This window comes from Cyclopterus lumpus, chromosome 23, assembly GCF_009769545.1.
Source record: "Cyclopterus lumpus isolate fCycLum1 chromosome 23, fCycLum1.pri, whole genome shotgun sequence".
Classification (NCBI taxonomy): domain Eukaryota; kingdom Metazoa; phylum Chordata; class Actinopteri; order Perciformes; family Cyclopteridae; genus Cyclopterus; species Cyclopterus lumpus.
Window position 1 is genome coordinate 14,222,613 of NC_046988.1, and position 24,252 is coordinate 14,246,864.

The 24,252-nt window shown below is 43.8% G+C and overlaps 2 protein-coding genes across 3 annotated transcripts in view; both read left to right on the forward strand.

Moving 5' to 3' along the window:
* The first annotated feature begins 1,027 nt into the window (after nucleotides 1-1,027).
* Nucleotides 1,028-2,177, forward strand: ndufa12 (NADH:ubiquinone oxidoreductase subunit A12). Its single transcript, XM_034526314.1, has 4 exons — nucleotides 1,028-1,148; nucleotides 1,393-1,475; nucleotides 1,584-1,671; nucleotides 1,929-2,177. The coding sequence occupies exons 1-4, from the start codon at nucleotides 1,060-1,062 to the stop codon at nucleotides 2,107-2,109; spliced, it is 441 nt and encodes a 146-aa protein (XP_034382205.1). The 5' UTR covers nucleotides 1,028-1,059; the 3' UTR covers nucleotides 2,110-2,177.
* A 9,117-nt stretch (nucleotides 2,178-11,294) lies between these two features.
* Nucleotides 11,295-24,252, forward strand: part of LOC117726254 (transmembrane and coiled-coil domain protein 3-like) — a 28,837-nt gene continuing 15,879 nt past the window's right edge. Inside the window, exon 1 of one of the 2 annotated variants that reach the window (XM_034526427.1) lies at nucleotides 11,295-11,495. In XM_034526427.1, the coding sequence (XP_034382318.1) occupies nucleotides 11,451-11,495 (45 nt within the window). In that variant the 5' untranslated portion in view covers nucleotides 11,295-11,450. Of the gene's footprint in view, nucleotides 11,496-21,171; nucleotides 21,494-24,252 lie in introns of those variants that run through there. The other variant, XM_034526428.1, reaches the window with a different exon arrangement.

Genomic DNA, 24,252 nt, shown 5'->3' on the forward strand with positions numbered 1-24,252 from the left:
TCCTGAATTGTTACTTCAAAGGATGAAAAGCAGACGGATGTATGTGGAGGAGCTGTGGTTGAACTGTTTGTCATCTGTTGTCTGGGTCTCTTTAAACCATCAAAGCACTGGTTTGAGAGATAAGGCTCTTTTTTTTATTATTTTATTACTGTATGCTCTATTTCCCCTCTTATCTCCCTTGAGGTGCGACGCTGGACTCTGGTGCAGCAGAGGGATGAAGCCCCGTAACATCGGTTTACCTGCTGAAGTGCCCTCGAGCAACACGCCGGGAGTTGCTTGTGGAATTTCAATCAACTAATTACAAGGCTGCTGCAGATGAATGCAGCATATAAATTGCATATACATTTATTTATTTTTTTACTTCCTGTATGTACATTGTAAATTTAACATTTATAAATAATTAAAAAACATAACGGTTTACGAACTGTAGTCACAGCAAAGGTGAAGTATTAAGTACTGTTGTTGTTGTGGTTGCAGCAACAGTAACATGTATGATAGTTCAGGATCAACGTTGTATTTGTCACATAGAATGAAATGCACCATCCTTGAACATGTAAATAACATTTTAAAAAAGGGTGTACAATATAAATTAGAAATATGTCCAAAATTAAGAAAGACAATAAACATTGTGCGAGAGTTGTGTGTATATACTTTATATAGAGAGATGTTTTGGAGTTTTATCTAATGTTTTGTCTATTTTATATACCCTGGTTATTATAAAGATTACATTTTGTTTCAGTCAATTTATACTTGGAATGAAAAAATAGAGCTTGTCTTCATGTGCAAAGAATACAAGTATACAGTATAATATCTTAGTGTTGAACATTAAATACATATACAAGTGTGTAACTATGGAAAATACAAATCGTATGTTGATTTTTTAAATAGTACTTATGCTTCGCATATATTTGATCGAGTATATTAAACAAGTATTACTCTTACGGTTACCGGATACTTTTATATCTACATGTGGAACTGAAATGTTCACGAGCTAGTCGTTGCTACTCGGACCTCTTTTCAACGCACACCAGTCCGTCTCGGTAATTCTTCCGTCTCAAGATGGCGGAGTATGCGAACCTCGTCCGAAGGGCTTTTGAACAAATAAGAGGTCATGGTGGACTTCGAGGCTTTGTTGTTCAGATGTTGAGGTCTGTTTTAATTTAATAGTTATTGTTTATACTGAATTATTATTTGACTTTGAGAGGTTTTTTAAAGACGTGTAAACCGGGTTGATAAAGGAGAGCGGAACTCCCAGAAAACGTTGAAATTCGCCAGACATGTCAACGCGTTGTATGTCTTGTAAATTGTAAATAATAACAGAAAATGGTAATAAAGTGGAGCATACTGTGTGCCTTGGGACTGTCAACCTGACTGTCACTGTGTCATGTCCAGGGTGCAAGATGCGAAGGTAGGAGCCCTGGTTGGTGTGGATAAATATGGCAATAAATACTACGAGGACAAGAAATACTTCTTCGGTGAGTCGAGTTTACACAAAGAAATATCTGGGTTATTTTTTTATATATGTTATAACTAATCTGTCGCAGGCAAATAACTATTAATAAACTCTTTTTGTTTGTGTCCAGGACGTCACCGTTGGGTGATCTACACCAAAGAGATGAACGGAAAGAACACCATGTGGGATTTGGACGCCAGCATGGTTCCTTCCGAGTGGTACGAACCTCCAGTTTGTAATATTAGTACAACGATCACCATTTGGGATAAAACTCCAGGTTTTCCAGGCGCCACATTTGGCTCGTCCACTATCAACCTTAAACACATCCTCGCTGATTTCAAGCAACTAAGACCATTCAATATTTTCCCAGTTCTCCTTAAGAGATGAAAATGTATTCCTGAATAAAAAAAGCTGAGGGTTAGCTCAGATTCTGATATGTAAAAGTATAATAATAAACTCTGTGTTCACTCTTCAGGCACGGCTGGCTGCACTGCATGACGGAGAACCCCCCCACCACACATCCGCCGGTGCCCAAGAAGTTCCTGGCGGAGGTCCACCAGTTCAACGTGAGCGCCACCTCGGAGCGGTACGTGCCCTTCTCCACCACCAAGAAGAAGATCCACGAGTGGGTTCCACCCAAAGCCGGAGCTCAGTGAACTCTTGACTGCATTATATTAGTAAATTATGGTTTATGTCCTTAATAAAATCTCTACACAGACATTTACGATGGGGTGTTTATTCTTACAACAAACCTGTTGGACGATAGCGGTACTCCTTTATGTGGTTGGTTAAAAATATATCAAATATATCAGGTTGAATTTTGGGGGAAATGTGTCCAAAATAATGGACATTACACCCATATTATTCCCATTTGATATGCATGGTGCAGCCATAATAATAAAATAAAATGTAGTAAACTTCATTGAGCTGGGACGAAGCATTTCTATTTTTTTTTCCTCTAATAACATTAACATGAGAAAAACCTAATTGCCTTTTGGAAGAAAAAAAATCTTTGTTTGTTTTTTAACCTTTTTTACTGTGTTCAGAAATATAAAACGGAATTTTCCAAGTAGTGTTTTTCAACATTTGGTACTTTATTTCAGCAATCATTTCTCACATTGATTAATCTTCTTTTTTTTTTTTTATTAAAAAGAGTAATTTGTTTTATTAATAGAGAGACATCCTGATTATCATATCCGATGTCAAGGTACAATCTTTAGATCTCTGGTTTTGTCCGACACGCAGTCCCAACACTCGGATAAATTACATTTTCAATCATATCTGATAAACAAAAGCATAACATCCTCATATTTTGACCTCTAATCTCTAGTTTGGCAGCCGCCCCTCTTCTCGAGTCTTCTTGTGAGCATCTTATCTCAGTCCTCCGGTCTCCGTCGTGGAGCAGTGAGCTTTTTATTTCCCCCTTCTAAATATTATAGCTGGATATTAAATTAGATCAACAACAGTCGACGTCTTGTCACTTTGGAGGAAGCAGTTTGCGGTGCTGTTAAATTGTCTGATTAAATGATTAAAGTTGACAACTTGAGGTGCCTTTGTCTTAATTCACCTGGTAGATCTTCATCCTCGGCCAGCTGCCCATGAGATCACACGGTCTTTGCCCAAGGACACCTAGACGTCGTGGACCAGAGGAGTCGCTTATCTAAGAGCAGTAAATAATCCTCTGAGTGACATTCTGCTAGTTCAGTGAATTTCACATTTATATAAAGTACCAATAAGTTAAAAAAAGAAAAACACTTGCATCAAAGTCCAAAATAGAAAGATACATTTGGCTTTAGAGTTTCAAAAGGGGATCAGAGGACAGTCGAGTATTTTATATACAACACATTGTATATTCAAACTAAAAGAAATAAAAAAGAAAACAGTGTTTTCACACATCAGTGTTAAAGTTGTAGGCTTAACCCAAACCCCCGTGTAGACACGCGTGGGTTAAATCTACATTCACGTCCCACATTAACCCTCTAGAGCCCCTCGCTGCTCCAATTGTTCGGCTTTACTGTTATAAAGTCACTCTAACAACAGCCGGACGGAGAAGAAGAAGATGCTACTCTATCAGTTTTAAATGCTTTTATTTTTGGTATTTTGGAGTATATTTTGATGCCAATACATTTGTGCTTTTACTTTGAAATGCATGACTTTTATTACTTACAGTATTTCTACACGTCGGCGTCGCCAACGTTGCTTTTGCTCATCTGAGTAACGTCACTTCTTAATTCTTGCGTCTCTTCAGTTTCAGAGATCCGGAGCGGTTCAATGAGGAGACTCACCGCTTCGTCACTTCATCCCCGAGGTGATGGTTCGGAGGAAGAAGAAGAAGAAGAAGACAAAAAAGAAGAAAGTCAGCTAATCGTAAGATTCAGCACACGCCTCGTCTGCGATGCTGTTTGTTGTCCAAGAGGGGGCGATGTTCCAGCCCTGCTTCAGCATCAGCACCAGATCAGTGAGAGAGAGAGAACAAAAAGCTCCTGGCATCCTCTGGAGTTCAGCGTTTCATCATCACAACGATCCCCTCTCGTCTCCGGTGGACGCTCTGGGGGAGGGGAGGGGAGGGCCGGGGAGCATCTCATCCACTTGAATTAATTAAATGTAACCTAGTGGGAGGGAGTTGTCACCACTGGAGCCACTAGAGGGCACTGTACTTTGGATGGGGCCAGTGGCAGGGAGCGAAGAAGGAAGTGGGCTCCGCTGTATCGGGTGACGAGCTGGTGACGGGTTGGTTGTTTTCCGTGTGAGTGAATATGTTTTAAATATTATTTCTTTACTAAACAATCGAAAGATGTTCATTTATATGAGGGTATAGAAGTCGGGAAATGTATTGTGTGACGCTAAATGCACCGTTAGGGAGTTAATTGGCCCGATGTTTACAGATTGTATTTACATGTGCTGAGTGTTCATGAGGAGAATGTAAAGATAATAATGTGTGTCATCTTAAGACCATCCTACAGGGATACATTCTGTTATTATCCATGTTCGAGCACATTTACTGCATGTCCATTGTACTGAAAATAATGTTTATTTTCGTTATGTATTGTGGTATGCTGCATGGTTTCTCTTTGTTAGTGGACCGGGTGTTTCATGTTAAGTTCAGAGTTAACTGTTTTGTATTGTTTGTTGTCTTTTATTTCTGTGTTAACAGAAGAACTACCTCTACAGTTATTTTTGCACTGTATTTTTACACTGAATGTATGCACTTGAATTATACACCGATTATTTGCACTTTGAGTTAGTTAGGTTTTCAAGTGAGATTCTATGTGCACCGTGTAAATGTACTGGACCATCTTTGTTAAATCTATTCTGGGGTTAAACATACCAGAGTGTGGTTTTCTAGTTGTCAAAGATCCAGTCCCAGAAGAGTCAGGTACCGAGAACAAAGAGTTAAAACCACAAACGAAGAGTTTTCAGGATTCAGTTCCAGGTCTCATTGGTATGAACATAATTAAGAGATGCAAGCAATTGGTTACGGCAGAGTTTGACACTACCCTTAAGGGAGAGCTTGATCCAGACTGGAGGGAAGTATTTCAGCGCGTACAGACGTGTGTGGTAAAAGAGAAAATATCGGCAGCTAGGATAGCAGGCAGAGATTCAGTACGTATACCAGCTTGTTCTGTTGCCACGGTTTATGCAAAAGGACTGCAAACAGAACCTGATGATAGCACCTACATGGTGTTGGAACCAGCTAAGACACCCTTGCCAGGTGGTCTTGTGGTAGTGCCCACTTTGATAGAGGCTACTAGGCGGGTGTTCCCAGTGCAGGTAGTGAACTTCTCACAGGAGGATGTATGGTTGCAGCCCAGGACCAGGTTGGGCACAGTGTCTCCGGCGGAGTGTGTTGAAAATGACCAGACAGAGGTGCGCTTCCAGCGTATCTCAGCTGAGCAGGAAGAGGTGACTGTTGACCAGAAAGAGAAACCAAAAGCAGACAATGACTTTCAGTCAATACTGGACCGGCTGCACATAGGTGGTACAGAGGAGGAGCAGGCTAAGCTCGCTGTGCTTTTAGCTCAGTATGCAGATGTGTTTGCTGCTCAGGATGAGGACCTAGGTTACACAGACCGGGTTAAACATGAGATCCATCTGGTGGATGACACACCCGTAGCCCAGCCCTACCGCCGTATACCCCCTACACAGTATAGCGAGGTCAGGGAACACATCGCGCAACTTCTAAAGAAGGGTGTTATCCATGAAAGCACGAGCGCATATGCTTCAGCGGTGGTCCTAGTCAGAAAATCGGACGGTAGTCTACGGCTATGCGTGGACTACAGGAAATTAAACTCAAAAACCAGACGAGACGCTTTTCCTTTGCCTCGCATTGATGAGTGTTTTGATGCCCTGCATGGTGCAAAGTTCTTTTCGACCATTGACCTTGCTAGCGGGTACCATCAGGTTGCAGTACATGAGGATGACAGGCAGAAAACGGCCTTTACAACACCATTTGGGTTGTACGAGTATTCTCGGTTGCCTTTCGGAGTGTGTAATGGACCAGCAACTTTCCAGCGACTGATGCAGGCAACAATGAGTGACTTGGTTCTGCAAATCATGCTTGTGTATCTGGATGACATTTTGGTGTACTCGCAGTCTTTTGAAGACCATCTAGTGAGGCTGGAGAAGGTTCTGCAGAGGCTGAAGGAGACAGGACTCAAAGTCAAGGTAGAGAAGTGTCATTTTCTGCAGTCTGAGGTACGTTTCCTTGGCCACCAGATATCAGCTGAGGGCATTGGGACCGACCCGGATAAGATAGCTGCAGTGCAGCAGTGGGAAGCCCCCACTACTGTCAAGGACTTAAGATCATTTTTAGGTTTCTGTAGTTATTATAGGAAGTTCATAGAGGGGTTCTCTCAGCTGGCAGGCCCACTACATGATGTTGTAAATACGTGCATCAGAAACAACAGTCCATCCAGGTCCAAACAGCTGTTTGGAAGTTTATGGACAGCAGAGTGTCAGGAAGCTTTTGATCTGTTGAAGGAGAAACTCACCAGTGCTCCTTTGTTAGGTTATGCTGATTTCTCTCTTCCCTTCACTGTTGAGACGGATGCCAGTAGTTTGGGATTAGGTGCTGTCCTGTATCAGCAGCAGGGTAAGAGGAAAAGAGTGATTGCCTATGCCAGTCGGAGGCTGCGTAATGCAGAGAAAAACGATCGTAACTACAGCAGTATGAAACTTGAACTGCTTGCCCTTAAGTGGGCGGTTTCAGAGAAATTTAGAGGTTACCTCCTAGGCTCTAAATTCACTGCCATCACTGATAACAACCCCTTGTGCCACCTTAATACAGCTAGGTTGGGCGCCATCGAACAGCGCTGGGTAGCTCAGTTAGCAGTGTTTGACTTTGAGGTTAAGTACCGGCCAGGTCGCTGTAACACTGCGGCAGACGCCCTCTCTAGGCAGCCGTTAGCGGGGGAGCCCCAACCGTACCCAGATGACTTAGATTTTGATGGATGTGTAGCCATCTGCAATGCGAGGAAGGGAACAGCTTTAGGGCCAGAACTAGGAGCTGCAGGGATCAAGTGCTGTAGAGTGAGGCAAGTACGTGCCTCAGAGGCCGTGCAAGGTACTGATGGGAGTGACTGGCAGAGTAACATCCCCACCTTGCCGGGTTACTCTAAGGAAGAGCTTCGCAAATTTCAAAACACAGACCCCATACTCAGTACATTCAGGCAGTTTTGGGAAAAGAAACAAAAACCCAACTTTAAGGAGAGGACAAAGTTAGCCAAGCCGGTGGTCTCCTTATTTAGGCAGTGGTGCCGAATCAAGGAGATTGATGACTTACTCTATCGTGTGATTGATGATGTTCATGTGGGTGAATGTAACCAACTCCTGCTACCCACCTGTTTGAGGGAACCAGTCCTAGAGAGTGTGCATGATCAGATGGGGCATCAGGGAATAGAAAGAACACAAAACCTTCTGAAACAGAGGTGTTTCTGGGTGGGCATGTATGACGACGTCGAACAGTGGGTTAAAAAATGTCGGAGATGTGTCCTTACCAAAATGCCCCAGCCCAAGATACATGCTCCTATGAAGGCATTTTTGGCCACACGGCCCCTGGAGGTGGTTGCTGTAGACTTTACCATTTTAGAGCCTGCTTCAGATGGCAGAGAGAATGTTTTGGTTGTGACAGATGTGTTCACAAAGTTCACCCAAGCTTTTCCTACCCGTGATCAGAAAGCTAACACTACTGCTAAGATACTCCTCCAGGAGTGGTTTATGAAGTATGGTGTGCCCGAGAGGCTACATTCAGACCAGGGCCGAAACTTTGAGAGCGAAATAGTTGCAGAGTTATGCAAACTATATGGTGTAAAGAAAACCCGAACAACACCTCATCATCCCCAGGGAAATGCACAATGTGAGAGATACAATAGGACACTCCATGATCTCTTGCGTACTCTTCCACCAGAGAAGAAACGGCGTTGGCCTGAGCACTTAGCAGAGTTAATTCATGCCTACAACGTGACGCCTCATGCGACTACTGGTTACACACCGTACTACCTACTTTTTGGGGTGCATCCACACTTACCTGTGGATGCTCTACTAGGGCAGGAGCAAGTGCAAGACAAGAAACATGATTGGCTAATAGTGCATCAGGAGCGTCTTAAGGAAGCCCATGCTAGAGCTAAAGAATATGCTGAGCAGAAAGCAGCGGAAAGAGTTGAATTGGACAAACGCAAAGTTTACTGTCCACCAGTGGATGTGGGTCAGTTGGTGTACCTTCGCCACCGGCCTCAGGGCAGGAATAAGATCCAAGACGCGTGGGGGCCTACTGTTCATAGGGTAGTAGAGGTACAAGGTACTACTCATGCTGTAGAGCCTGTGGAGGGTGGTCCGGTAAAAAGGGTCCATAGAACAAATCTTAGACCTTGTGTAGGTCCTCTCCCTGCTCCCAGGAGAGAGAGAGCAAGTGCCCCTACCTTGACACCTGTTTATGCCCTTTCTGAGTCTGTCCCAGCCTATGTAGATCCTGAGTATGTAGTGCTGGAGGAAGTTCCTTGTCCAAACCTGTGCTCGGGGGTAGCGAGAGTTGATGTCCCTGGAGATTATGATCAAGGGGACACAGAGTCTGGAGGTGGCATTGAACCAGTAAACGTGAAATCTCCTGAGAGTGAAACTAAGGTACAAACACCTGTTCTGACTACCGGAAGCTGTTCTAGCGGGGATGTGGAGACAACTGCTCCTGTTCCAGCACCTCGAAAGACTCTGAGAGCAAATGCAGGAGTACACTCAAACCCTCACCATGTCCCGAAATCAGCATGTAATGCCATTTCACTCAGTCCTGATGTGTTGTCCCAATTGCTGACCAGCATGGGTGCGGCATTCTTCAGGGAAGCAGTGAAAGAAGTTAGAACGATGAGTTAAGTCCCCGAGGACGTGGACTTTTTTAGCAGGGGAGTATGTAACCTAGTGGGAGGGAGTTGTCACCACTGGAGCCACTAGAGGGCACTGTACTTTGGATGGGGCCAGTGGCAGGGAGCGAAGAAGGAAGTGGGCTCCGCTGTATCGGGTGACGAGCTGGTGACGGGTTGGTTGTTTTCCGTGTGAGTGAATATGTTTTAAATATTATTTCTTTACTAAACAATCGAAAGATGTTCATTTATATGAGGGTATAGAAGTCGGGAAATGTATTGTGTGACGCTAAATGCACCGTTAGGGAGTTAATTGGCCCGATGTTTACAGATTGTATTTACATGTGCTGAGTGTTCATGAGGAGAATGTAAAGATAATAATGTGTGTCATCTTAAGACCATCCTACAGGGATACATTCTGTTATTATCCATGTTCGAGCACATTTACTGCATGTCCATTGTACTGAAAATAATGTTTATTTTCGTTATGTATTGTGGTATGCTGCATGGTTTCTCTTTGTTAGTGGACCGGGTGTTTCATGTTAAGTTCAGAGTTAACTGTTTTGTATTGTTTGTTGTCTTTTATTTCTGTGTTAACAGAAGAACTACCTCTACAGTTATTTTTGCACTGTATTTTTACACTGAATGTATGCACTTGAATTATACACCGATTATTTGCACTTTGAGTTAGTTAGGTTTTCAAGTGAGATTCTATGTGCACCGTGTAAATGTACTGGACCATCTTTGTTAAATCTATTCTAAATTGAACATTCGAAATTAAATTAATACTACTCTAAATCCCTTAAGAGTAGTCGAGAAATAAAGATCCCTGAAGATAGTGTTGTGTCTGGTGTCTCAGTTCAAGTTACACCTGCCTACATAAAGAAAAAAATGAGCCAGAAAACAACGCTGTAATGGCAATAAATAAGCCAGAGTGACATTCAACTCTGTGTTCGGTTTTTTTTTCCTGCTCCCAGCGGCTGATCGCTGCGAAGTGGAGCAGATAATCTCCCTCGGTCTTTAAGTGCCGATGCAGCGGTTTTGGGACGCCGCTGGTGGGGCCAGAAAGAGGCTGAGGAGGGTCGTCTTGATGTCCGGGCCTGTCCTCTTCCATCATCCCCCCTGCCAGCTGCTATATCTCTTATCTGTCCTCCTCCTCGTCGTCCTCTCGTTGACATCTACGTCTTTTTCTCTCTCCCCGTTCTCTCTTCTTGCTTCCTTCCTCCCTCCTTTGTGGATTTGAGTGTGAGATTCCTTCTTATCCTACAAGTGTTATGCTTGATGGGTCAGAGTCGGTGCCCTGGGGGTCTTTTATTTTGTAGGCCTATACCCCCCCCCCCCCCCTTTAGCAAGACCGACGTCCCGGTTCCGTCCACGTCCCCAAACTCAGAACCGTGTGGCTCGTGAGGTCCTTCCTACGTCTTCAGACGGTGGATTTGTTTAGCAATTATATTTATTTATTAGGAAAAATAATCCCTTTTCATTGCCGACATCTTCACGTCTCCCAGAATGAAACGGTGCAGGTGTAACACGTGATGTTCATTAGTGACACCTGCACGTTTCTGCTGTGGGAAAGAAAGAAAAAAGGTCAGCGTCTCCTCAATGCCTGTAAAGTGTAAAAGTGGGCAGTGATTAATATGGGACATGCTGGGAATGATTAATTTAGAGGTCAAAAACAGCATTTTCTTTCTTTCTTTGTATTGTTATCATCAGAATGCACTGCAATTATCCCATTAAAAATGAAAGCCCGACATCCTGCATCTCACACTGCGTGTCCACGTTTGCACCGGCAGCAAAAAAAAGGTGTTAACAACATCAACGTTGGCTCTGAGTCATAACTGGGTGACGCATCGTCTTGAGGAAAGTTCTCAATCTCATTCATATTCCGAGACCTTTCTGATTTTCCCAGTTTGTAAATCCTCGATTCCTTTCCTCGATTCCTTTCCTCGCCTCGTTTCCTAATTCCTTTTGGCCTTGTTGGTAAAGAGAGATAAGCTTTAGGGTGGTCGCATGACAAGAAAAACAATATTGCCCCCCCCCTCCCACTTGTAAAATACGCCTTTGAGCTCAAGTGTGTGTGTGTGTGTGTGCAAAGTCCAGCCTCGGACACACACACACGCACACACACACACACACACACAATATTATCTGGCTGTGCAGATAGAAGGAGCGAGTCTGGCTGGAGATTCCTGCACTAACTCATTCATTCCCTTAAATCTCTCCTTCCTCCCTCCCTCTCTCTCTCTCTCTCTCTCTCTCTCTCTCTCTCTCTCTCTCTCCTTTTGTCTGCTCCCTCCTGATTGGCAGTTGAGGTTTGTTGTTACCGTGGCAAAGTGTGCCAGTGGAGGGTGGCTGATAGGGATTAAACATTTTTTTTTAAAAGCGCACAGGGAACCGCGGTCTCGAGCCTTTACACAGGAAGCAAATAAACATTTCACAATAAGAAGGTTACACACACACACACACACACACACACACACACACACACACACACACACACACACACACACACACACACTCCTCCCCTCGCACAGGGCAGTCCTGACTACTTCAAAGAGGCAGACAGAGCTCTCCGATGTCGCAGGAGGGGGGTCTCCTGAAGCTGCCGTGGCATGCTCTTTGACCTCGGGCCGTGAGGAAGAGGAGGCATGAGGAAGAACTACAGCGCCAACCCGCTCATCTACGTGTCCGAGGTAGAAGCGTTTGCACTTGTTTACAACTCTGAACTCTGTCGCCTCGCTCTCTCTTCTGTTGGATGCGGTCCGTGGGGTCAGAACGGAGTCACGTGCCGTCGCCCTCATGAACTCAGGAACAACTCGTGTTTTTAGAAAGGCAGGAACCATAAAGATAGGTTGATATTTGGATTTTATCGTATCGATTTCCATGTTATTTTTTTTATGTTTTGCGAGTATAGATTTTTTTCTTTTGTGTGTTTTTTGTGACAGCTCGGGCATGTTTCACCACGTCTGTGTTCTGTGTGAAGCACCCGATTGGCCTTTTGCTGCTCGAGTAACATCTGAGGAATGTGTATGGCAATACTCATAGAACATGCAGAGCTTGCTTTTAAAAAAAAAAGAAGTATTTCTCTTTCTCTTTCTCGCCTGTCTCGCCTCAGAGCGCTCCGGCAGGAGGTCATGTTTGTGTTCCTCCCGTCTTTATCCGTCCATCCCAATCTCGGCCTGCTCTTTTGAAATGTCTGGTTATTGCACTGTGTCGCTGAGAGAGAGAGAGAGAGAGAGAGAGAGAGAGAGAGAGAGAGAGAGAGAGAGAGAGAGAGAGAGAGAGAGAGAGAGAGAGAGAGAGAGAGAGAGAGAGAGAGAGAGAGAGAGAGAGAGAGAGAGAGAGAGAGAGAGAGAGAGAGAGAGAGAGAGAGAGAGAGAGAGAGAGAGAGAGAGAGAGAGAGAGAGAGAGAGAGAGAGAGAGAGAGAGAGAGAGAGAGAGAGAGAGAGAGAGAGAGAGAGAGAGAGAGAGAGAGACAGCCTCTGAGCCGTTCCTGCCCTCTCAATGTGCTGACTCTGCGTATTTTCCTGTGTGCATGCATGCATCTTGTGTCTCAGTCTGCCGGTATATGCACGGCCAAATGCCATAAAAGTTATGTAACCCCTCCAGCATAATGAGGTACTTACTTCCTGTCAAGCCGACAGCCTTTCTTTTTTTTCCCTCCACAAACCACAAACAAGGAAATAGGAGCCATTCTCTTTATCGCCTGGTTCGTTTCCTCCTCAAGGTCTCAGCTCCCTGCAGCAAGTCACAGTGCTTCTCTCAGCTCCTGCACCCCGGACATGTCGTCAAATCCTCCGTGCTCAGACGTACCTGCAGAGCCTTAAAAAGAGAAAATGTTCCCCCGACTCTTAAGTGGTCACTTCCATTGGTTTCCCATGGTAACCATCGCAGTGTGTGTGTGTGTGTGGGACACGCTGCAATCAAAGACCTCCGCTCCAAGCTTTTATTCCCCCATTAAGCTGTGTGTGCAACACACTCTCCCTAATAGGTGTCTCGCTTATCCTCACACGATCTCGGGGGAAAGAGGTGATGCAATGGGAGGACATTGAGGGGGGGGGGGGGGTTATTAAAGGGTGGGGATCACCATGATACAATATTATCACTTTGCAAGTCACGAGGGTGATACGGTCATATTGCGATACCCTGACTAACACATACATCGTGATTATATTTATATATATATATATATATTTCCTTTTTTTCCCCCGGTTGCCAATGATGCCGTCCTCACTCGGTTCATCTCGCTTGCTTGTATCCATTGTCGTGTTCCCCAGAGGATGAATCCTCCTCACTCATAGAGCCACAACACCCCTGAAACCAACCTTTAGATTCAGGGTTTCGCTTCATTGGAGGTTAAAGTGGTGTTGGCTGTACTTCCCCGGTGTTTTCAGAAGGCCACCGCTCTCCTTCTTCCCCTTTTTGCATCTGCGAAACGAAAATAACCGCTTATTACGTGTTCATTTATTACAGCGTGTGTCGAATTGGATCATTTGCACAACTCCTGCATCTGTGCATCGTGCTCTCTTCACCTTTCTCTGCCCACGGCTGCGATTATTGTTTTATGACCCTGTAGCACTATACATGCATTTCACTGAAAACACCCACATTGAAGCGAAGCACCTACATATTCATCGTTATTGTCTATTTAAAACGACACACGTACAAACATCTTACACGCAATCCTTGTGGTTTCATGGGAATATTCAAACACCAATAAGCAATAAGTCAAGTAAATAAATGAATACATTAATATTAAAGATAGGGTGTGTGTGTTTTTCCATCACGGTAATTATTATTTGCTAAGAGGGAGTCGCCGACTGATTGCTTTTCGTTAATTAGTGCTTTGAGGTAAATATCTCCACAAGTGTTGGATGGATGACGTTTCAGAGAGTGAACCAGAAGAGTGACGTTAAAGACCGGAGCTGAAACTCACTGTCAGGCTTTGTAGAGCTTAATATATTATTGTTATATATATATATATATATATATATATATATATATATATATATATATATATATATATATATATATAATAAAGCAACTTTAAAAGGACTAGGCTCAATACAATTATAAAAGATGAGAAGCTAATACTACTGATAAAACACCAAATGAGACATTTTAATTTAAAATGTCTGGTTTTGTCCAACCAGCTGTCAGTTTAGTGTGTGTGTGTGTGTGTGTGTGTGTGTGTGTGTGTGTGTGTGTGTGTGTGTGTATGTGTGTGTGCCTCATTAACATATAACCTTGTCTGTGTCAGAAGCCTCGAGCTACCTGCTCTGAAGAGGAAAAAACGGCTCTGGACTGTAAATAAAGATTTTTATCTTTTTCTCCATCGTCAGCGGAAAAGAAAAGTATTTCTCGTATTTCTCGTATTTTCTTACTTTCTTTACTCGTCTTCACGTTTTAGTTTATTAGCTCTTACGCAACAACGCTAGAGTAAATCCGGCTTTAATGAAGGCTCCGATGTTTTGGTTCAGACGGTTTTTCAGAGAGTTATTTTGAAAGCTGCTGTTGAATTAAACCAACAAAGACAAAGAGCAGCACATGTTTGGCTTTAAATGAGTCAGAGAAGTTGCTTATTATTTTTTTGGGGGGGGAGAGTTAGATGAGACGATCGAGCGAATACGAAGCAGCGGCCGATTAGCTTAGCTTAGCACAAAGACTGGAAGCGGGGGAGAAAGCTAGCATCGCTGTCCAACATTAGGGGTGCGTAACCTGCATGTTTCTTCACGATAGGATACTAAATAGAGTCTTTGGGCAGGTGTGCTCGGACGACATGGGCCTTGGGAATTTCAAAATAAAAGCGCGTCTTAAAGATGATGGTATGCGTCGATATTTTCCACTTTGCATCGTTTTAATCTAAAGAGTTATTTGATGTTGTTGTCGTATGTCACCTTGTTGACCTCTTGACCTCTTGCTTTAATGTCACACGCCTGTATCCTTTAGCTTCTCTCTCTCTCTCTCTACGCCTACAAATCACAGGAAGCTGTCATCTACTCTGGGAAAAGAGTTGAATCAAACTAAATGTACTGAAACTACTGAAAGAGTACTTATTATGCAGAATGCAGTATTTCTGACTAATGTTTAATATAGTGTTGTATTATACGTATTGATGCTGCAAAGTAATTTATGTACAAAACAGTGGGGTAGAAGTATAAAGTAGCATCAAATCTAAATTGTAAAGTACACTTGATGAGCAGATCAAATATTACTAGATTCATAATTTCTTTATTTTATTGCCATTTCATGAAGTTCTCAAGGAGATTTGGTGATCCAAGTAACCAAAGATTAACAAAATAATAATTATTTGCTTTAAAAATGTCTCATTTGTCCCAAATCCCAAAAATGTTGAGCTCAAAATACTAAAAAAAGCAGAAAAGTCTCACATTTGAACTGAAAATTGACAACTTTTTTACGACTGAAACAATAAATAGCTTATCAAAACAGGTAGGACATTAATTTAAACTCTCTATCTAATTATCAATAATGTAAGATTTAAGTTTTATTGTGTGGGCTTCTCTTGAAGGTGATTTTTTTTACTGTTTAAGTAGCTCGTTTTCATGGATCCAGAATTCATATTGAGCCCCAAATATGTTTCTCATCTTGTAAACATTTTGAATTAGTTAGTTAGATTATCCTGACATGGTGTTTGGATTGGAAGCTTTACTTTAGGGATTCAGCAGAGTCACATGTGAGTGTCCGTAGTATTTTACCTGCGTTAGAAAAGGATGAACTCGGTGTGCGAGCGCCTTTTTTAGAAGGTTGTTTCGGCCTTTTCGGTGCCGAATGCACCTGCACACACCCGGGTGTGCACGCTCTAAACGTAAAGCTTTCCACAAACAATGCCCTTGTGCTTGAACCACAATGTTATACACACAGTAGGGCCACAAACTGTGTGAAAATAATGAGCGTTGGCATGAATTCACGTCACCGTGTAGAGTGAACACCCTCAGTGATGCTGCTGGTTTGAGGCCAAAGGTGAGCATCCAATTATTTACTATATGGAGGGATTTTTTCTATTTCTATAATGCTGGCCATTACATTTAAATTATTCTGTTAACAGTTTTTTTTGTATTGTATCTGCTGTGGCATTGTTTTATCTTTTCTTTATAGTAAAAAAAGGTCAAACAATGTTCCTGAAACATTTCTAACTTTAAAACTTGTATTAAGGCAAGGAGGCTTTTCATTTAACACAGATTTGTTTTCATATAGTGTACCGGGGCTTCCAGCAGTAGACAAATTAATAAATAAATAAAAAATACAGTTCAAAATCAAACGAAAAGAAAACACGACACAGTCACAGGACATTTAAAAAAAAAAAAAATGTTTACAGGCACAATGTGCAGCCTTTAGCAATATTAATAAGTATGTTTTCTTTATTGTACAATAACCTGAAAGTAAGTAACTAAAAAGAGAGAAGTAGAAAGTGAGAGCTCCTAATCTTTGACGGACTCTTCTTACCACAGGAAGTTCATTCTTACCACAGGAAGTGCTAATCTCTAGTCGCACATGTTCAGAGGGGATTACTAAAAGCCACTTTCATAAATATGGCATTGAATCATAACGCATTAGACATTATGCTGTTTGGGACTTCTCTTCCACGCTTTCAGTCGGTTGCAATCTGCAGCCTCGACACTAGATGGCGCCAAACCCGACACACTCAACCTTTTACGTGAAAGAATGGGCCGAGGTGGTTTTATATTCCCCAAAAAGTATGGATTTAAACACGTAGCTGTAGCCTTTTATTGATATATTTTATGAATGTTGGCCTAAAAGTATATTGAAGTAAAAAAAGGCTCTTTATTTTGCAGATAGAATACAGTTTTTGTAGTAGTTTGGTCCCCAAAACCTCCCTCAGCTCATTCTGCCTATTCAGAAGACCATCTGTTGCGTGTCCAGATACATGCCCCAGCGTATTTCTGTCTTTATTACTATCATCAGTGCAATAGTATGCTAATGCCTGCAATAAAACTGCATCAGGGTTCGTGAAATAGCGGCCGTGAGATTAACCTCGACGGTACAGCATCCATCTGCTGCAGAGCCGCTCTTCCACTCAGCTTAAATTTACCACCAGAGACCACAACAAACAAACAAAACAAAAAAAGAAAGAAAGAAAGAAGCTGCAGCCCCCATTTCATTCCCTGCGTGCCCATTGAAGTGCCCCATTGATTTAACTCCCCCTGCTACGCTGGGACAAAAGATGCGTCTGGAAAGCCGGGAACCTCATCCCTCCCTGAAGAAATGCTTTTATAGCGCCTGAAAAGGATTTAAGGAGGAGGAGGAGCGAAGCTTCGTCTGTTCATCTGTGCGGAAAGAGAGAGAGAGAGTTGCTTTTAATGTAGAGGCTGCAAAGAGAGAAGTAGTGGACAACTCTGCATCAGGGACGTAACTATACAAACTATAGTTCCACAAATCATTCATGTCAGGATTAAATGAATCATACAGAAATGTGTTCGACGCGACACTTGCTGCTTAATAACACTGTGAACGGTTTTTAAATTACATTTCCCAAAAAAACAAACATGATACACCTAAGAATTACAAAATGTTATGCCAATTATACTTGCTAAAAGTCATCTACAGTAGCATAATCCACTGTTCCTCTCATTATTGAAGCACATAGCCTGGTGAAGAGACGGATATGTCTCCTGAGGAGTGGGTGGAGACCAAAAACCGAGCAAAAAAAAAGGTCGCTTACGTTGATCCGGCGGGAAGAAACGCGACTCCGTATCCGCTCGACGTCTTCAAACTGTTTGCCAAACAAGTTCAAGTCGTTGTGTTCACAGCTGGTTCCCAGGAGAAAGTTTTAATGATGCCACCTGAAGCAGTGAATCACCGGTTTGAAGCTAACTAGATGTGACGTCCCGGAGGGAGGGTGGGGGGGGGAGGGGGGGGGTGTGGGGGGTGTGTGTGTGGGGGGTGGGGGGGCTGACGTCTACATCTCCACACAGGCCGGAGTCCCATGATTAATCCTGCCTGGTGATATGTGGGGATGCTCGGGCTGATTAATCGGCCAAACGGCACAAATCCCTCCCGGAGACATGTTTTGTGGATCGTTACCCCCCCCCCCCCCCCCCCCCCCCCCTCCCCCGGTGAGCCCGGTGGGTCTCATCAGCGTCAAGAGCACAAAGTGAAAAGAACATTTAGGGGTGTAGTTGGAAACAAAACAAAATCCCCCTTTTGAGGCCCGAGATGGATCCGGAAGGGATCACATGACGTTTAATTCAGGTTGACATAGATGGAGTGAAGCATTGTGGGAGGGATGTATAGAGGTGAGAAAAAAAGAGAAAAAAGTGAGACGATGAAGAGCTGGTGGTGATGAAAGGTGACCGAGGCTTCTATCTGCGAGGATTATGTCATCCAAAAATACATCACAACCTCCCTGCTCCAGTTACTGAGCCTAAAGGATGCGTGTGTGTGTGTGTGTGTGTGTGTGTGTGTGTGTGCAAGCGTCTCCCAGTTTCAATTGATTCGGCCTTCGCTCTGCATGGGGTCGAGGGATGAAAAGAGTGTTTTTACAGCAGTAGGTCGCGGCTTTTATGAATTATTATTATTTTTTTTCCATGTGGAGGCAGACGCACGTTCCCAACTGACGACTGCAGAGTTATGAAAAACACATTAGAGCGTCTCTAAAACACGAAAAACACGAGTCGGGAGGAAATGTTCAAGATTTTTAATGTCATCCTCTTTTTTTTTTTTTTTTTTACTTGCATTATGGATAAAAAGAAACGGCAGGATTTATTTTTTTTTAAAACACGACGTGCTCTCGAGGTGTGTGTGACCTCACCTCCGTCCCAGCTTGTGCCTCTGTCTGTCTCCAGCTTGTCTGAGAAGGAATGAGGAAGCGGAGAGAGAGAGAGAGAGAGAGAGAGAGAGAGAGACGTTCCTGAACGCACCGGCAGCTCCGGAGAGTTTCCCTTCCTCTCTGACTCTGAGATGTAAGGATTAAGACAGCTGTCTGTCATTTAGCTCTCGCTTTCTATTCACGTCTGGGTTACTTTTCTCACACGTATTAAATGAACTCGGGTTCACCGTCAGTGGACTACGGCGTGCACATCCTCCACGTAGGTACGTCAGGTGGACTGAATATTGGACACATTGCCGTATGCAGTCCAACGCAACGAGAGAACGCGTATATATCCACGTAGGACGTGTGAAATGATCAGCTAAAGGAGAACTTCTTAAGCAATGCAATCGTTGCGTTGCGGCGCATTTCATCACACAGGTGTTCCTCTGCTATGTGGGGGCGAGAAGAAGTGATGTAAGAGACAAGATCGACAGTTCAGGCGAATCCCAAAAGCGGCGTCGTTACGAAACACAACGAGCTGAGAGACAGTAAAAAAACGAGTCGCTGTAAACGCATCGATGTTGTTTTTTTTCGTGGAGCTTTTAAGAACTTTTGCTCTCCGATTATCTGATGCCCCTCTTCCACATTTCCCACCAGAAAGGTTCTGACCCACCAGAACACAACTTGCAGAACCCCCGATGCAGATTGTTTCCCCCCCCCCCTCGAGAACATTCCGATTCCCTCACATTTCGACATTCCGGAGCCCCTCCTAAACTCTCTCTCCCCGCCCAGTATCGGTGTCCTGGAAGTCTCCGGTGTTACGGGGGGGGGGGGGGGTCAGGCCGAGGTCACCGGCTGAGCTGGAGACAGGAAGCGCTGCAGGAAGCGCTGCAGGAAGTCCATAAAGAACACAAACATGGTGGGGGGGGGGGGGGGGGGGGGGGGGGGACAATGGCGTCTTGTAATTACCAGAGTGAATTATTTTATGTAGCTGGAATTCCGATTCCAACGCACCGCAGATTTAAAATGCTGTGCGACATCTCTCTTTTTTTTTTTGTCAGGTAATTGGATTTTGATTTTGCATTTATTAAAACGTCAAATGTGCTGACATTTAGATTGTAACCGCAGGCACGTCAGAGTGTGTGTGTGTGTGTGTGTGTGTGTGACGTGCTAAAATCGGACATATTCTTTTCTTTTGTCTTGCAAGTGAGTCAAAGCGAAAGAGAATCGTCTCAGAGGTCTTTAAGTTTATTCTTTTGTTTGACAGCCTCGCGGTGCTGAAGTGCCCATTAGGGATCTGCTCTTAATGGCGTTTACATAACAGGCCGGAGTTTGTGACCGAGCCATTACACAGCCAATAATACCCTCCCCGAAGCCAATCGATGCTTAAGTACAAAAGAGAGCACCGAACTGGATCTAATTAAATGTCACATTTAACTCCCTGCCTGCTACTTCTCTCTCACAGGCGCGAAGGCGTGGACGCAATAAACCAATTCCCATGGTGGAAAATGGACTGGAAAGCGTATCAGGTTATTATAGGATTGATCACCACGGGAAGGTTTTGTCGTGGATCTCTGGGATGGAGACGATGTGATTGGATCAGCCTGGGTGTGGGGGGGGGGGGCCTGTCAGCACACACGCTTGTCACGGTGGTTAAAACGCGGCCGACTCGTCCATCAGAAAGTGGGCGACAGGTCAACGTGTGCACGAGAGAGAGAGAAAGAGAGGAGGGGGGTTTGGAGAATGACAAGAATGTGAGATGGGGATGAAACACCTGTCAGTGTGTCGGTGCCGTGCAAAGCGACCCCTTATATTGTTTGGATGATTACCTTCAGCGCCAGCGTATCACATGACGGGCCCGCTAACCATGCTAATTGGTTTCTTTATCAGTAATACCAGAGTCGACCGGCTGTGATCCTTAAATCATTCATGACTCTGGAACCCTTTGTTGGGTGATTCGTCTGACCCCTTCACCTGCCGAAAATAATAATCATCAATTACGGGATTTTAATCCGTCGTAAAAACAAAGAGCTATCGAAGAAGTCTGCCTGCAACTGAAGAGAAGAGACGAGTAGCAGGAGCTGGTCATTGTTGACAAATAACCACCGGACTATCTGGTTCATACATTTCAAAAGGAAGGGATTAAAGGAAATATTACTTGTCCTAATAAAATATATATATAAAGTTGTTATAATTAGATTAATCTGAATTGTTTACACAATGTGTCAATAATAATAATAATGTAATGTATGCATATAATAATGCATACATTACATTATTATATATTATATTATATAACAAAAGGGCCCATTCTGCACAATGAGTACCTTCATACTGGAATTTTACTTTTGATACTTCTGTATTTTCACTTATAACTAAACAATTGTATAATCCAAATACTTTAAGTGTTTATCTTGATGTATATATATATATTTTTAAGTATATACTGTATATTTTCGTAAAAACTACTTTTATTTGGAGCTCCGGTTACACATTCATGAATGTGGGCGTTTCCTCGGAGGAGGGCGGGGTGTCCTCGATATGCCCCGCCGCCCCTCCCTCTGTTTACAGCGGTGGGCGGGGCGTAATCACACATTGTGCTTCCCTGGCTCGCCGGGTTTGGAGGGATTACCGCGGCGGGGCTGGCGGGGGCATCGAACCACACCGTCGGGCCGGGTCTTCCAAGCATCAGCGGCGGGGTGGTGGTGGGTGAGCGATGGCACGTGCGCCGACGACGACAACGGGCAACGGGCAACTTTACGCGTGAGGACAACGAGACGTGACGAATCCCCGAGATTTTCATTATGTCCGGAGCTCGTTGTGCGGCGGCAGCAGCGGAGAAAAGTTCACCGGGAGCCGGGCGACCCTTCCGCCAGCGGGGGGCCCGTTGAAAAGAAAATGGTAAATATGCGAGTTCACCGGACGTCTTTAAAACGAGCGAACCGTCGAGTGGACTGCCATTGGAGAAGAAGTGGAGAGTTGGGAATCCTCCTTCGTGTATGTGTGTGTGCGTGTGTGTGTGTGCGCGTGCAACCGGCTGACAAGCAGACACGTTTTGCTTCCCTAATGTATTTATTGTTGCCAGTGTGAACATGTGCGCACCTCTTCTGCACACACTCCTCGTGCCTCTCGGGTCCGATAACGTTGCTCCAGCCTCTGCAGTTGTGTTCCCTTCTTCTTCTTCTTCTTCTTCTTCTTCTTCTTCATATCTTCTTATTCTCCAGACTCGTGTGTGTGCTCCCAACATGCACCGCAGCTCTTTGCACACAAAGTGTGCGCCAGTCGGAGGCTTCTTTTCGCTACGACGCATGCGTTGCGGCGTTTAATTGACAGATTGTATGATGGAGTTTGGCGCAGATGAACCCGGCCGTGAACTCGCCGTCGTGTTTAAAGTCACGTTGACACTGCGCATAGAAGACTATTATTATTGTTTCTTTTGTGTGGCATCATCACCCAGCAACCTGCAGCTAGAGATATATGAAATATGTGCTCTGTTTTCATATGGATATGCAAATAGAAAAAAAGTGGGAGGTTGTTGCTTTACCGGTTTGCATCAAGGATTTAAATGTGTGTGTGTGTGTGTGTGTGTGTGTGTGTGTGTGTGTGCATGGATGGACGTGCTTGTGTCACTTATTATTCCTCCCACATGTTGAACAACATGTCAACAAACAAACAAAGAGGGGGCAGGTTTAAATGAAGGTGCACTTACGTCCTTATTGCCGTGCAATTCACATTAAATTGCTTTTAAAATGGCCTTTTGATACTTCTGTATTTTCGACTTAATTGTCGGGGAGTCTCTCAGATCCATTTTTATGTATTTATTTTTGCCATCCGACACCCAAAATAGAGTCGCCGCCCACGTCTCTGTGGTGCCCTGCAGTCTGCTTGTAAACACACACACAGGTACACAAGTAAACACGCAAGAGAGATTTCTCAACGCACTTTATTATGATTATAATTACTTTATGGGAACATATTGCTGAGCGGGCGGTCCGGGTGCAGGTAGAGGAGCCTTGAAGAGGAACACCTGAGTGGCAGTTGCTGTGAAAGCATTCAGCATTAGTCATTTGTTCCCAGACAGGAGCTGGAAAGTCTAGCGTTTGTAAAGGAAGAGGAAGAAGAGGAGGAGGAGGAGGAGAGAGGCTGGAAGAAGCACTGAAACAGATTCAACTGTAATACCTCGTTCACAAAAGGCGACAAACAACCCAGAATGCAACACTCCCTGTAGGAGATCTACAGAAGAAGACTTGATGTTGTGAATACACAAATACCTTCCCCTTCACGGGATCTTTTTTGGGAGGTGTTTATGTGTGTGTGTGCGTCTTTGTGTGAGATTAATATCAGTGAGGTTATTGATTTGTTTAGGTTGAGGGGCTGTAGTGGACTTGCTTTATTTATACATCGATATGGAGGGTGCATAAAGGTCTCGGGGTTGTTCACATTAGCCTAAAGTGTGTGTGTGTGTGATGGTTGTGGTGTATAATTAATGCACCAAATAGCTTTCTCTCTTGCTATCATTAGATTTCAAAGAGAAAGATTTCTTCCAGAACTTGTGTGTCTGTGTGTGTGTGTGTGTGTGTGTGTGTGTGTGTTTTGATCTGGAGGAAAGAGGATGTGTGTGTGTGTGTGTGTTTTGATCTGGAGGAAAGAGGATGTATGTGTGTGTGTGTGTGTGTGTGTTTCCTTCTCTGAGCTCCTCACAGCTTCCCCTGTGGGCCGCATTGTGTTTTTCTAAGATTCTTGGTCTCCTTCTTTTAGATTCAATGTCAATAAAGAGAAGTTTTAGTTTTAGTTTATCATATTTTTATTTTTTTGGGGGGGCCCGCGGTCCAATAAGAACCACGTTAACGAAGAGATGACAGGAATTTGTACATTTTCCTAAAAGAGAATTAGTCGGCCATCGCTGAGCAACGCGTTGCGCAACGTCTTCGGTGCAAATAATGCAACTTTCACCACCTCGTTGCAGACGTGAATGGAAGTCGTGGTTAGTTTTTTCATCGATCGGTTCGCCCTGCAGGTAAATCCTTCAACGACGGTTATAGTTTTCATGTTTAGGACTTTTGGCGAACCCTTAAATATCAGAAAAATAGTGAACAATGGGTTCAAAGATATTGAGTCTTACAACCACAAGACCGAGAAGCTCACGAGGGTTTATGGGACCGAAAGAAGACGTTCAAAAGAAGCTGAACATGTGAACGTTGTGATTGCCTTTTGTATTTTCTGACAATTACACCTGTGGGCTTATATTTAAAAAGAAGAAAGAATCAACAGATCAGACGGTTGTGTTGCTGCCGGCTGACGTAACGCACATAAAACAACAAAAAAACAAAACAAAGGGAGGAACCGGCTTCTTTATATTTAGTCTCCTGAAGGTCTTCAGGGTGCTGACAGCCGGCAGCAGAAGTCCTTTGAAGTCTCACAAACGGGTTTTTTCTCTCTTCTCGTGCATCTTTTATTATTTAATCGTTCACACTCTGTACTCGGTGCTGTGTTACCAACGGGGGGGGAGGAGGAGGAGGAGGAGGAGGAGGAGGAGGAGGAGGAGAAGTAGAGGCTATGGGAGGGTTTCTGTCTCGGGGTTAACGGCTGCACGCTGGCTTTTTAAAAAAATTAAAAAAAAACACAATCTCCATTTTTAAGATCAATCGTTTTTTTTTTTT

Excerpts from the sequence above, each read along its gene's own strand:
- ndufa12 (XM_034526314.1), top strand. The coding sequence starts at position 1,060 with ATGGCGGAGTATGCGAACCTCGTCCGAAGGGCTTTTGAACAAATAAGA. Across the intron at positions 1,476-1,583 it reads GGACAAGAAATACTTCTTCG|GACGTCACCGTTGGGTGATC; the intron begins GTGAGTCGAGTT and ends GTTTGTGTCCAG. Across the intron at positions 1,672-1,928 it reads AGCATGGTTCCTTCCGAGTG|GCACGGCTGGCTGCACTGCA; the intron begins GTACGAACCTCC and ends TTCACTCTTCAG.